Source organism: Schistocerca nitens, chromosome 4 (assembly GCF_023898315.1).
Source record: "Schistocerca nitens isolate TAMUIC-IGC-003100 chromosome 4, iqSchNite1.1, whole genome shotgun sequence".
NCBI classification, from domain to species: Eukaryota; Metazoa; Arthropoda; class Insecta; order Orthoptera; family Acrididae; genus Schistocerca; species Schistocerca nitens.
The window spans coordinates 544,968,518-544,983,854 of NC_064617.1; the positions used below are offsets into that span (position 1 = coordinate 544,968,518).

General features: G+C 42.0%; 1 protein-coding gene across 1 annotated transcript in view; it reads left to right on the top strand.

Moving 5' to 3' along the window:
* The first annotated feature begins 1,644 nt into the window (after positions 1 to 1,644).
* The window catches only part of LOC126251651 (tripartite motif-containing protein 2-like), a 419,447-nt gene continuing 405,754 nt past the window's right edge, over positions 1,645 to 15,337 (top strand). Inside the window, exon 1 of the mRNA XM_049952206.1 lies at positions 1,645 to 1,679. Coding sequence (XP_049808163.1) covers positions 1,660 to 1,679 — 20 coding nt within the window. The 5' untranslated portion in view covers positions 1,645 to 1,659. The remainder of the gene's footprint in view (positions 1,680 to 15,337) is intronic.

A 15,337-nucleotide genomic window follows, 5' to 3' on the forward strand; every position in this document is an offset into this window, starting at 1 on the left:
AGCTTTGCGGTCCTACCTCAACCAACAACATACGCGATTTTGTAAGGAACACTATCGAAAAGCCTCAGTATTGTCACAGCTCTGTAGACGGCTACCGTTATCGCCTGCAGCCGGTAGCGCTTTGCAGTGGAAAGCTGGCAACAGCACTACAAACTGTCAGGCAATCTTCTTACACTGCCTTCACTATAATCAGTTTACTGATGAGAGTATGTTAGTAAATTTGTAACAGTGAACACGGTCTGGATTTTTCCAGCTAATTTATAGTTTATTAAATGTAGAGTGTGATTTTATCCACTATTTGGAGGCCAAGACATTTTATTAATTCAACATAATAGCTTGTGTTTATCACCAGTCAACAGTTTAGTGATTAAATAATTGGATAATAAACCGTATTTTAAAACTTAAATCACGTCTAGTTGGGAACGTGATTTATAGCACTATCTACGTTCAATCTAGCAAATATTGAAGTTGTATCTAGTTGTCAGTAACTATTCTACAATTTTACTTAAATTTAAGGCATCGCAGCTTAGGAAGAACAAATCTGCCCCTCGACGAAAACAGAAGAGAGCCATTGTTTTTACTGTTCTATTTATTAAATGAAGTGAACAATTGTGCCGCAAATCGTGCCATTATTTGTCTTTTAAGAAAAGTGTCACATATTCTTACAAGATACAATCTTAATAAAAACTAGGAAAAGTCCTATAACTATACGTCTGTAAAAATTCTTGACGAGATATGGGCAACTTTTAGTTTGTTTAGAATGGTTAGTACTTAGTGGTGAAGGCTGTCTTCCTTTTACGTTCTTTTTAACTTCTAGGCATTTACATACTTGCAGTGCTAGGAGTACTTGTTCAGTGGAAGAGATCTGTTCCACACTAGCGAAGATGAACAAGTACATTTTAGATCCCATGTTCACTGGTCTTTTTTCTTTTTTCTTTTTTTTTCTTTTTTTTTAGCATACTGCTTCCTCTCAAAATACGGAAATAAAGAGTTTGAAGTAGAAGCGGTGTATTTCATAGTATCGAAGATGAACAAGTGCTCATAGCTCCCAAGGTACGCGTTTTACAACCCGTCTTTACTAGGCTTTTTTTTCGTATGCTGGTGTAAGGAACCAGTCCCTAAATCTTGTCGGTATATTGGCGTATTGTCTCCTAGGGGTGACTAATTTTTTGTCTGGTGCTTATTTCGACGAAGTGCTAGTAGCATAGTAGATACTGCAGTAGATACTGCAATCGTATATAATATTTGATCAGAAGTAAATGAGAGGACATCGACTTGTGGCCAAACTTCCGCTCGTGATACGAATTTTCATGTACCAATGTTCCCAAACAGAGTGTTTTTACCCGGAAGTAAACATAGACCCCAGCTGATGCGATTATAATCCGGAAAGGCGCAACGGTCGGCGAAGTAGCAGTGTAAACAAGGCGGGGCCTGCGCACAGCTGACGCAAGATGGCGGCGATCAGCTGCTGACCCAGTGAGCGGCTGTAGTGGCGGGGGTTGGGGCGGCGCGGCTATTGATCGGCGGCGGCGGGCCGGCGCTGGCGCCGCCGCCTCCAGTGCGCGCCCGTCGCCCAGCCGCGCTGCCTCCGTGTCCGACGCCTCCGCCGCCGCTCCGCCGCCTCCGCTCATGCCGACGGACCCCCCACGACGTCTCTAAATGAACTGTTGTTCCTACCTGTGAGTACCTGGCTCTGTTTCCCGCTCCCGCTTTGCACGGCGACTAGCGGCCCAGCTCGCTTCCCCAGCTAGGCTAGCAGCTGTTGTGACACCGTGTGCGTGTGCGGCTTCCGCTGAGACAGTGCACGCCGCCCGCTATGGCCCGGCCCGTGCTTAGCAGCAAAGTGAGGCGACAGCGCCCAGGAGCTCCTCGCCTCCGGCGCAGTTAGCGACAACAGGTGTGTTGTGTGGCCTTCCACTGCTTTACTTTACAGACACTGTGGCAAGATCTCACACGACTGAGTACCTGGCAAAAAAAGGCACGTATGTTTCTGGATTTTCTTTTCTTTTCAGATCTCTGTAATTTTGCCGCCCTTCGACATCCTGAGGTTTCGTCCCCGTATCACTAACGAGTGGGATTCGACAGTCAGAAGAAGCAGAAATTGGTCATTTTACTGATCTTTTTAACTCAGACTAGAAATGCCTCTTGACGAAATGATGGACAAACGTCAAAGCTTTTTTTCTGATATTTGACATCTGGAGATCCTTGAACTATTTAGAATTGTGATCATGAGCAATAAACACAATTCATGTAGTCATAACAATGCTCAGTGTACTAGTTCTATGGCCACAACATCAACCAGTTTTCGTACAAATTCACTTATAGTGTCTCCTGCATTACTCGTGATACGAAGAAGTAAAGGTGATTAATAATGTACACAGACATATACTGTATTTGTGTTTTTTTTTTTATTTCAATGTATTGGCTTTCGATTGGTGCCCATGCAGCCATCACAGTAGTGCAAAGACGATAGAACAGTGTGGTTGAGTCGACTTTCGTGTCAGTAATGTCGATTCGAATGTAAGGACAAAAAGTATCCAGTCCCCAAGAGGAGAAAATATCTGACCCGGCAGGGAGTCGAAACCAAGCCCCTTCAGTCAGCAATTATCTGTGATTTCTAAAGTTTCCACAACGTCAAAGACAGCATGCATAATTTCGGGTATTGATATTTCATTGCACTGAATTATATGGCAAGACTGACTTAGTTGCTTTCAGTGGGTACTACAAGCGACGGTCTGAGTACCTGCCTGGTCTCGAACCTAGACGTCGGAACGATGCTACGTCCATGAGAATGACTGCTAACAAAATGTGACTGGTTCCATTCCTACAATCATGACTATAAGACAATAAAGAGCCATTGCTCCAATGCTGAAAATACCATCCCCTCTATCCTTTACTTTCTGAAAATAAAAATTATAATCGCTGATTTAACTCCTCGGAGTTTGCTCTCAACGTTGAACACGTTAGACAAATACATGTATATTTGTTTCTTGAGCAAAGTTCATGAAAAATGAATGGCGATACAGCAGTATCTTCATCTCACCTTTGCCACAGTCTCTAAATATCCCATTCCGCCTTACTTTATTTCCGTATTGGGAATCTACTGCTGCACTATTAAACCATTAAAAATTGCGAGACCCACTGTCACATCGTCCGACTCGAGGTGGTGCAGTGGTTAACAGGCTGCACTCGTATTTAGGACATGAAGGATTCAAATCCCTTTATGGCATTCAAGATAAGTGTTGTCCGTGATTTCTCTTCAGGCGAAGAACGAGATGATTTTCTAGAACTGTCCACAGCCAATACGAGCTTACGCCCGATCTCGAAGGGCCTCGCTGTCGACTGGACTTTAGTCTCTTAATCTTCTTTCCTTATTATCAAGTACATGAACTGTCTCTTGGTCTGAAGTGACATAGTTGACATTACGTGATGTAGCATATTTATTTGTGTAATGGAACTCCTTTGTAAAAATGGAGTATTATAGGTACGGATTGTGGAAACATGCAGCAACTGTTGTTGCATCGATAGCTGATTATTTATTTTAGTACAGTTGTGGTTTGATATACGCGATATTTTAATACTGAGGGAGCCATGTGCGGCTGATGCATTACAATGTATCAAAGACGAAAAATTATAAAACTGTTGACTACTACTTGACGTGTTGCCTGTTAAAACTTGTCCCAGTATCTTGAGCCGACGACCGTTTACTGGTTTTTCCAACGTTTCACCGGCGCGAGTTGCTAGATTGGCACATATTTAACCTCTATTGCTGGTTCACCATCGACAATGTAACGTGAAATTTTCACAAGTAATCGGCTACAAAAGTGAAGTCAGTTCCCGTTCCGTACCTTCAAATAAAAAGGCAGAACACAGTAGTACCGTGTTGCTACGGGTTTTAAAAATCCGTCGTCATCAGAAACATGTGAGATGGAACACTAGCGCAGTTGGCCAAGACGAACTGTCGCCTAGTGGAAGGAAGAATGAAGACTGGGGTTGAAGCCCCGTCGACGTCAAAAGTCAGCCGGGATGGAGCTCAAGCTCGAGTTGGAGAAGGCTAGATAAGGAAATCGGCTGTGTCCTTTTCAAAGGAACGCTCTAGACATTTGCCTTGAGCGACTCAGAGAAACACCACGGAACCCCTAAATCTGTATGACTGGACATATCTGAACAGCAGTCCGCCAGTGTCGTATTACTGCAGCACCGCGCTCGGCCTATTAGAAGGAACTATTTGACTTCTCATTTCATTTTGCTTGGAGAGACTCATATGCTAATGACGAAGTAAACGCCTCCACAGAGGACGGAAATGCACACTTCCGCTTGAGAAAGTTCCCTCCTGCACATTACGATCGAAGTAGCAGCTGCAAGCAAGGCGGTCGTTAAGGTGCTGCGTACCACCCTCCCCCGCGGCCTTGAACTTCATTTCCAACTGCATACCCTCCGGCACGTAAGCAGTGAGTTAGGAAACACTCCCATAAATGCACTTTTATTCAGGGGACAATTTCCGGATTTTTTGACCCAATGTGTCCTTTACATTACTAAAGCCAGCGCTCGGTCCTGTCAGACACTATTTAGCCACGGTGGCCGGCAGTTAGTTGTCTCTTGCAGGCCGATTCTGGGGCCCTAGACGGAGATTATTATATACTGCTGCGCATAGCTCCAGTCTTGGTTGTGTTTCCGTTTCTTTTTAAACGTTGTCCCCTTCCTGTTCAGGTTGTTTAGTGATTTCAGTAGTTCGAAAGAACGAATGCACTAACTGGAAATAGCAAGTTATCGAAAGAGTGGGCGATCATTGTGGCTTACTGCAAGCTCATCCTCTGCGAAACAGTTCGTACAAACCCGTCTCCATTGTCCAGCTGCCGGAGGAGGGAGGAGGAGATCTGTGTTCAGCGTCCCGTCAACGACGAGGTCATTAGAGGCGGAGCACAAGCTCAGATTAGGGAAGGGTCGAGAAGGAAAAGGCCTTTCAAAGGAACCATCCTGGCATTTGCTGAAGCGATTTAGGGAAATCACGAAAACCTAAATCAGGATGGCCGGGCGCGGGTTCGAAGCGTCGTCCTCCCGAATGCGAGTCCTGTGCTAACCACTGCGCCACCTCTATCGATGTCCAGCTACCGAACGTCGAGTAACATTAAACAACGATCCTCTTCAGTTTAGGTCGTTATCTACTTGCTAGGGGGAATAGGATTGACTTGATGGAAGAAGTCAATGAACGGTTGTTCCTTGCTTTTCTTTGGGTTAGGACACACGATGACGCGGTCTGTAGCACTAAATTGTTCACCATCTCTCCGCATAACTGTTAAAAAGTTTTAATAGTTTCGACGCAATAAAGCATAAAGCTAAATCTTTTTTTAAATTTCAAAAAATTAACAAATAAATCACATTGCTATATCTCGGTTGCCCGACGATCTTAAATCTCCTTATAGTGTCTGTTCCGTCCCTTCATTGCAATGAAATCTGTATGACATCGAACTGAGCGCCTTCTGCTAGAAACTTTGCATGAAAAAACTGTACGATAAAGGGCTAATCTGACTTACCATGACCATTCTTTTTTTATGTCCGTGGATCGAAATATACCACATGCCTTAGCTTCTTGTGAAGCAATGATGAAGACCTACTTATGCCACCAATCAAAACATCTACATATGAAATTTGTTAGTCATATAAAATGCAATAGCATGTGACGTTTTGTCGAAAAAAACGACGCATTCTCTGTACAAGGTCACAGACTGTATCTCGAAACAAATTATGGGACAACAAAACCAAGTTGAGAACAATATTTTATTATTGTTTAACATCCGAACAAGTTGAACATTTTCATTTCTTACGCTCGCAAATAGGTAATTAACTCTCTTAGATACCACGTTCGCTATGGATTATAATGGAAGCATAACAGCAAAGATAATGGCTTCATCATGTTTTGAATAAATACTAATGTCACCTATGTGAAACTAATGTTTCTGTCGAATCTCATGTTCACTGAACTCATGAAATCGTTCTTCTGGCCTCAAAAAAAAAACTGAAAAAAATGTGTTCGAACGTTTATTAATCCGTAGAAAAAGAGTGCAAACAGTGATAGAACATTATTTTCATGACCAAAGTAATGTAAATCGATCGAGCAAATGGATACCTCCGTTGATAATTAGTAATAATGTAATATGTAACAATTAAAATTCAAAATTAATTCTTATTTTGAAATTTATTACATTTACGAATTTATTTCGGGCTTACAAAACCATGCACATGCGTAACTGGTTGTCATAGTTAAAGACAATAAGTTATAATCAAACATCAAAACAAATTTCGGTAATGACAGATGCTGAAAGAGAATTTTCATGTTAGTGTCCAATATAGAATGGAAGTAATATTGAAAACTAAAAGGGAAATTAGAGCCGAAGTCAATGAAAGACTAATAGGCTTGATTCCGATATTAATCGTCTATGACATCATCATCTAAACATAGGAGAAATAATAAGCCGTCCATTAGATAATCTACATGAATACTACTGTCAGATACATTATACTTTTTAATTAGAGTACACGGAAACAGTGCGGCATTAATACGTATTTTTTTCATGGATAATTCTTTAGTTATTATATCTTAACCACAAGTATTTATTGTATTTTTAATACTTACGTGTTTCTGCATTACGTCATTTTCAAAGAAACAGTGTCGTAGTAATGCTGAAAAGCATAAGGATTAAAGAAACATAATAAATAATTGTAATCAAGATGAGAGTTTTGTCGTAAATGCAGAGTACGACTGACACGTCTCCCAAAGCTTTTATGCACGACATATCAATAATTCTTTAGCTGAGGGGTACCGTACAGAAGAGAGTCAGATTTAGCAAGAAATCTACAACTCAGAGTGTTGAAATGACGCAATACATTTCAATAAACCTTGAAGACTTTCCTATATACTTCTTTCTGATTACAATGTCGCAAGCAGGAATATAGTGCCAACATGCAACCTATTTCGATAATTTCTGACATTATAATGTAAGGAGAAGAGCATGGAACCTTTATCATAGTATTAGGGACAATCATAGAAAACATGTAGACAATATCTATATAAACTGTTGCAACGAGCTGAAAAGTGTCAGTTGACAGGCCAATGCATTCCTCCGAAACAGTAACAAAATATCAGCTATACAGTTTATTGTAAAAGACATAGGGGAAATACAGTATGAGAACTGCAGAGTGTGAAAATCAAAATATTTAAGACAGGCAAAGCTATACAAAGTGTTTAGTGCCGCTTAATTTCAATAGTTGCAAGACTATATCAAAATTTAGTTCGCACAGGCAAACATGCAGAACTTTTATTAGATTGAGTTCCAAGACAGTTACTTCTTAGAAGATTATGACAGTTGCATGAATCACACAAGAAAGAAAATTGATTTAATTAAACACTGAAGAGGGAAGTCCCACATACATATGACGAAATACAAAGTACACTTGTCTACTTGGAAAGTCATATTGTTGTTGCAGACGGCACTTGACCGCTGACAAGGCTATTCTTGTGCATACGGAAAATGTAGCAGCTCACAACACTCGTATCGTGTTCGAAGTTCGTAAGCCGCTTGTGATTCATTGTCCTTCTCTGACGAATCATGAGATGACTCAGTTTGCCCACCCCCCCCCCCCCCCCCATATCTATACGGACCACAATCAGAATTTATCTTACAACGTCTACGACAAGACAAAGACAAACTCCCGTGCGGAAATAGATAAGAACCCTCACTAGCAATAATAATCTCAGAAACCGGTATAGTACGGTAAGCTAAGATTTCCCGAGTTTCAAAGGATTCCAAACCGGCTCTTCCTGCATTGTTACAAGCAACGAAAGCTACAGTTAACCATCCGTTACCCAAACTGGAGGAAGAAGAAACTTTCATTAAAGAAAAATTTAACTTAGCACCACAAAATAAAGTAGGTCCATGAATAAGAACAAATTGAGTAGTTTTACCAACTCCTCATTTGGATGGTAGTGATTTACGTGATATTGAAAATATTCCATGTGCACAGGCATCTTCTAGCTTAAAAGAGTGTGATAGTTCTGCAAATGATGTGTCTCCTGTGGCTGGTCCGTCTAGAGGTTTTTGTTATTCAGTTGGCGGCCGTGGTAGACGGCGCTTAAATTATGACTCTGACTCTCAAGATGGCGGACCGGCGCGCGACTCAAATCATGGCGCGCATTCAAATCGGGGGGACACGGACCACGGACAGTTCGGGATTCGATGCTGACAACCCACGTAAGTAGCGACGTTATCAGTGAAATCACTCGAATATCTCAGTCGCAGTTTATCTGTTAGAATCTTATTCGTTACCAGTGATGCAACTTGTGCCAGCAGCCCTGTATTTTACACCAACACCTAACAATGCACCCTCTCATAAAGCGGCATCTGTGAGGCAGTGGTTTGTGGTCAATAATATTGCTTAAATGGACTGGTCTGCCTAGAGTCCTGAATCCAATGGAACATCTCTGGGACGAGTTAGAACGTCGACTTCGATCCGGACCACAGAATCATACGGAATGGAGATCTTCGTCATTGTCTAATATCAAATCGGCAACAAAGTGAACTGAGTGGCTAAAAATCACGTGAAGGGTTGTCCCATTTCAACATGTGCTGTGTCTGAGTCCCGAACGTTGGGGCTATATGGAGCATGTGCTGTGACTGTAGACACGATATCTGAGCACTCTGCTAAAGACAGGTGTGTAATAAACGTGGCCACTCCGGCCGGCATTTCGGGTTTACGACGTCAGCGGTGTCTAGGGTGGTTCTTTAACATCGCGTAGACCATGCTTCCATACGTGTAAACCATCGCGTAGGACGACCACAGGTATTTATAAACGGACGTCACGTCGCCTCTGCAGAGCCAACCAGGCGATCACCCGTCTACTACGTATCGTTGGCCGCCGACTTGAAAGTGGGGGGCGTCACGAATCCATTCCTGCCAGGGCTATATGGAGACAAATGCGTCGTAGTGGCCCTCAGATGACTTTTGGCCTCTCAACGTACAGGGCAGTTGTAATTAAACTTTCGCTACTTGAGAGGGCCCTCATCAAAAATGAGTGATCGTACAAAATGAAACTTTGTGGAAACATTTGCAAAGACACGTGAAAGAGAACTGACGAATAAACTATTCAAAGAAACACATTTTAATGTCCTCATGAGAGGGTAACATTTGTTAATTGCGTACAATGTTTACATGTCAAATTACAAACTTTGCTCAGTGTGAGAGCCACCTGCATCCACGACAGTCTGGAACCACGCCAGACATTGCTCTTCTACTGCCAGTAACAATGGTGCACCATGGAATGTTCGGCTGTCGTGACAGCTCATGCGCTGCTTGAGGATCGCACACTGCATCCAGTATTCTGAGCCATGGCGCTGTTAACCGTCGGCTTCTCCCAGAAACAATTCCCAAATCAGCAGTTAATTCGAACTTCCGAATCATGTTCTTCAATCATGGTGAGGAAAGACGACCTCTCTGTATCGCTTTAATGCGTCTATAGTCGCGAAGAGCAGCACCACTACTTCTGTTGTTTTGATAAAACAGCTTTATGAGTAAAGCCCTACTCAACATATCCAGACCCATGTTGACTGCAACTATAATGTAAACTGATGATTGTGTTTCAAAGCTATGTCGCCATACCAGCACCAATGCCTAACTGCAAATCACGACACATACACCACTTGCAACATACATCTTGCAGTGCACAGTCTGAACATCATTCCTATAAAGTTGGGCACCCATACGATTAATAGTTTTCTGTCTGCACTAGTTCAAGTAGCGAAAGCTTAATTATAACCTCCCAGTATATTAGAAATGACATTTATAAGGAAGAGAGTAGTAGTCAGGATATAGCAGAGTAAGTGCATTTAGTTAGTGTGGGTTGCATACATTCAGGGCCAAGCATACTTTCTGAGGCAAACTTGATTGATTTAAGACCCCCCACCATTAACCTATTGTTCTGTTAATTGATTTATGACCTCCCTGTTGATAATCCATCCTTCTCAGGAATACTCCAGCCCTTCCCCCCGCCCTCCCCTCCACCTCCGTCTCCCCCAACCTTCTGGGAAAACCCCTCGCCAATACAAGCACACCTTTGATATCAAATTAATTGATTAATTACCTAAATCATTCAGTTAATTAAAACCCCCCCTCTCTGGGAAACCCCCTGCACCCCTGCCCTCCTCCATCTGGAAATTGGTGGGAAAACGACTCAGTCTGTGCTAGAGAGGAAGGATCTCATGAAATACAATTCAAATAAATGTTAATTACATAGAAAAGGATATACTGTGTATTTATAAAATTCAATTTGCAGATGGTGGATTTCTCTTTTATTTGGTGGAAAAGCTAATCATTGTCTGCTGTTTTGGAAGATGCAGGTCTTGTAAAATGCATCAAAAAGAACTAATCAAATAGATCACTTTTCTTCCTGATCACACAATGAATATCGTTATGAAACTGATGTCAACATAACCCACCGCATGTAATTACACTGTTAAAAATCTTCTGATCCCGTCTTTGCTCCGCCTGCATGGAAGACATGTCGACCACTTCATGTATTCCAGCATGTGCCACACTGTACCACATGCCCCCTGTCGCCTGCAATCCTTTGAGCCCCACGCGCTGAACTGGGAGGCGCCTGTCGCCCGCAGAGAAATGCGTCTTACCAGTTGTCAGCTTCCTTTAAAATTTGATACCAGACTCACTTCCTGTTTTGTTCCCAGACACACACCTTCCAAACCAGTCAGTGAAAGCTCTATGTGCTTGCCCTGCAGTGCAGGTACCGACTGAGTTAGTTCATGACACCATGAGCAGAGCATGCTGAGAGAGGCAACCTCTCCACTCCTTATCCCTTAATTCTTTCCCTTCCAATCTCCCCATCGACCCTCTGGTTAGTTTCTGTTGGACTGAGCATCAGTGGCGGCAACTCTTTGATATCGATACGTGAGAAATTCCTGTCGAAACACATCCTTCTTCCCCCCCCCCCACCCCCTCTCTCTCTCTCTCTCTCTCTCTCTCTCTCTCTCTCACTCAAGTGGCTACTTCCTGCGCAGCGAGCATCTGTCATGTGTCACACAAAAACTGCTCTGTTGTCCTGAACAAAGTAATGGAGGCCTGGTAAATCACCAGCAGTGAATGTCTTGGCAATATTTCCTCACTCTATCAGATTGATTAACTAATTATATAATCAATACCCTCTGTATGAGACAGTTTTTGCTAGCATTCTAGAGCTGGATACTAGGATTGGCATATTTGGCAGGATTCGATCCGACAACTTTTGCAAACCATTCTGATTTTTCCCCCTGTTTCCTGTTGGTGAATACTGACACAGTTACATCGTTTTTATGTCCTTAGACAATATGTGGAGTGCTTGGATTGATGTGTGTGCTCATAGTACCGCTATTGGAAACAATAAAGTGACCACTCGTGAATATGATGTCTCGATTGGAAGTGGTGCTGTATAAAATGATAGTTGGAATTTCAAATTTCAGTGTGAGTAATATCGTCACGATTGTGGAATTTCTAACCACTACAGGTCTGCTAAGTGTATTTTATAAAGCACTATAGAATTCCTAAGTTTGTTCTCTCACCTGTACCAGGATGAGGAATATGAGGAAAGGGGCTCCCTCATGATAGGATAGTCACAACAGCAAGTATCACATCAAGACAGTATGCACTGCGATTTATTGAGGAGCACTAAACAACAATTCTAGCAGTTGTCATGGCGAAATAATTGAGACAGCTGAAAACACTTGTACATACAGCCCACTCAGCCCCATATCCATATGCAGTGCGCTCGTCCCCTTATAAACCGTCAGTGCCAACGCTCAGAGGCTGGAGAAAACTGCTGCTGTGACTACAGCCACAGTTGTGGATGTGCATGTCTGTCAGAATGCATCACCTGTGCCATGGAGGGCACTGGGGATGACTGGAATGATAGAAAATCGGATTTCTCAGAGGGGAAAGGGTTAGTTAATTTATTGATGTGTTTAATTATTCAATTGATTTGGTATTAAAGGTGTGGTTGTATCAGCGAAGGGTTTTCGGTGGGGATGGTGAAGGTGGAAGAGGAGGGGTGAGGGATTTTTCAGAAGGATGGATTATCCCCAAGGAGGTCATAAACCAACAAACAGAACAATAGGTTAAGGCTGGAGGGGGTCATAAATCATCAAAGTCTGTCACTGAATGTATACTTCTCCCTGAATGTATGCAACCCACACCAAAAAAAATTCTCTGACAATTTCATTCATGATTTTATGTGTTTGTACGTGCAGGAAAGGAGTCAATGTGGTGTAACAAGAAACGAAAAGAAGAAAACAGAAAACAAAAATCTGTCGGATGATTCTGAAGAATGCAGAGAATACGTAAACAATGGCGAAATTGACTGTAATCACATACATAAGACGAAAATGAGGAACGCATTATGTCTCACATATAAATACAGAGAAGATAAATTAATAGGAATTTCGAAAGATAATGAAGTATTTTCAAAAAGTAGGTCAATACATACGACGCTAGTTTTATACATCATCACAGGAGATCACTCTCTCCCTGTAGGGGAGAATGTTGTATCTTGGAATATTTGTCTGACTTTCGCCTCTAGCCAGCCGTGTAAATGAAGTTTAGTATACTTTCGTATTTCATTTTTAAGTGATAGCGTCATTTACTGTGTGCTGTAGTCTCTTTTAAAGTTAGGAAAATCACTCCAAAAAAAGAAAGATTTTTGCAAATATGAAAAATGTTTCAAGGTACAACATGGCTACGTACCTAGGAACATATTCCACTGAAATTTAGAAGTGTTACTGTCAAAAAATCTTGTTAATACTGTAACTAAGAGTCTATCTGTCAAAATATTATTCTAATAGCCACCTAAGTATTATCAAAAGCCAGTTACAAATTAAATACATTTTGAAATAGAAGCTATTAAATACTATCGCAAATTTCCATGATCGAGACAAGTAAAGCTGTTAATACATTGAGTAAACTCAGCTCATTTCGAAATATAACATGTTCCATTGGTAGATCATCTTCTGTTTCAATATACAAAATGATGTACGACTAACGAAGTGTGAGGGGTGTTAAATAAGTAACGTAGCACTTCTTTTCCTCGCCTGGTTTCGATTGAAAAACTGCGAAATTTGTTGTGGGACGTCGTGGAATACTCCTGTTTAAGCCCCTATACATTCATGAAGTTCCGATAGGTGGCGGCGCTCTGCGTAGCCTTCGAAATGAGGTCTGCAACGAAGATGCGTTCCAAGCAGAAAGCTGTCACTGAGTTTCTTTTCATAGACAACCAGAGCATCGCAGATATTCAAAGGCACTTGCAGAATGTCTACGGAGACCTGAACAAAAGCACGGTGACTTATGAGGAGAGGCACCTGCAACAAGGTCGCGCAAACCTGTCTGCCCTCCGGCGTGTCGGCAGGCCGCATACAGCTGTCACTCCTTCAGTTTGTAAAGTGCGGACACTCTCATTCGAGGTGATCGACGGATGACAATCAAACATCACGTCTCGGTTGGTTGTGCTGGCACTATCGTTTTCCTCGCCATCCAACTGAACATCATAAAGAGCAACGGAGTACCATCTGTGCGGAATTGCTTGCGCGTTACGAGACAGATCGTGGCAATTTTTGTCGAACATTGTCACAAGCGATCGAACATTGGTTCACCACTTCGAAGCGGCAATCCACGAGTGGCGCCACATCACCTTTCCTCCGAAGAAAAACATCAAAACCGCACCCACAGCCGGTAAAGTCATTTCGACGGTCGTCTGGAGCTCTGAGGGGTTATTCAATTGATGTCCTCCCTCATGGTACAACAATCAGCTCTGAAGTGTATTGTTCTACCCTAAGAAAATTGCAGAAACGACTGCAGCGTGTTCGTGGGCACAAAGATGCAAACGAACTTCTCCATGACAACGTAAGGTCTCACACGAGTCTGCGCACTCCAGAGAGGATCTTACAAAACTTCAATGGACTGTTCTTCCTCATCCACCACACAGCCGGATCTCACATCCTCAGATTTCCACCTGTTTGGCCCAATGAAGGATGCACTTCGCAGGATGCAGTACGTGGATGATGGGCCGGTTATTTATGCATCAAGACGCCGGCTGCGACATCGACCAGTGGAGTGGTACCATGCGGGCTTACAGGCGGTACCAGTAAGGTGGTGTAAGGCCGTCGCATTGAACGGAGATTATGGTGAAAAATAGGGTTTTGTAGCGAAAAAAGTGGAGATTAATATGGTGTATTGGAATACCGAATAAAACCAACCTGCTTCCAGAAGAAAAATGTGTTGCATTACTTATTCAAAACCTTTCGTATAACTAGTTTTAAAAATGCAAAAATTTTGCTCTCCGTGAAATTCTGTAACCAAAGTATTAAGAATATCTTCCAAACAGCTTTAATATGTTGTACAGTACATAAATTGGTAGAACCCAAAATATTTACGAATGCTGTAAAACACAATACCTCGTGTTTCACAACAAACTAAAACCGTATAAAATGCCGCAAACAGATTATGGGGGTGTCAAGTGCGCATTCCTTCAGTCTATTCTGTAATCGGTCACCAGACTGAAATACTGACCATAAAACATCACGTGTTCCTAGGTATATTATCCTCAGGGTGCAACGTTCTCCTCTACTTTAGGTTACTTTAAACACACAATATGAGGAATTTCTTAGGAGCTATTTTTACACCAGAAATGTATGAGCTTCACTTCCATCTCAATCACAAACTCAAGAATAATTCAATAACCATTCCGTTCCGGCCCATAAGTCAAACTAAACTCGCATAACACCGTCGCATAACACTTACCTACAGGGTCAGCATAGTGTGCTGTGCGTGTCGCCAACACCAAACCGGAATTGTCACGTGACTTCAGAATAACATTGTTTATTTTCATTTTGTGGCGAGTTCGTAACTTCAGTATTACATTTATTCGCCCTATTTTTACACGTTATTGGTAACATCAGTGTGGAATAATTGTTACTGTTATGGATGTAAATCGAAATAACTCAAATCTGGAAAAGTTTGTTTTGAAAGGTAAGTATCACAAACATCTAATTATTTACTTATTAGCAACACTCGCTTTATGCGTTGAGAAAAACTGAGGTACATTGCAACAGGGAGTTAATACCCTACAGCTAAGTTTTGAGACAAAGATAGGTTACGCAGTGCGAGAGTGTGCTACCAGTCAATCTGTTGATTGTACACAAATGTCGACCAATTATCACCCACAGATAAGATTTACGTGTGATTGAGTCATTACCTCCAGAACGCAGAGATAAAGGAGTTGCAATAGGAAATTGTCGTAGGAATACTA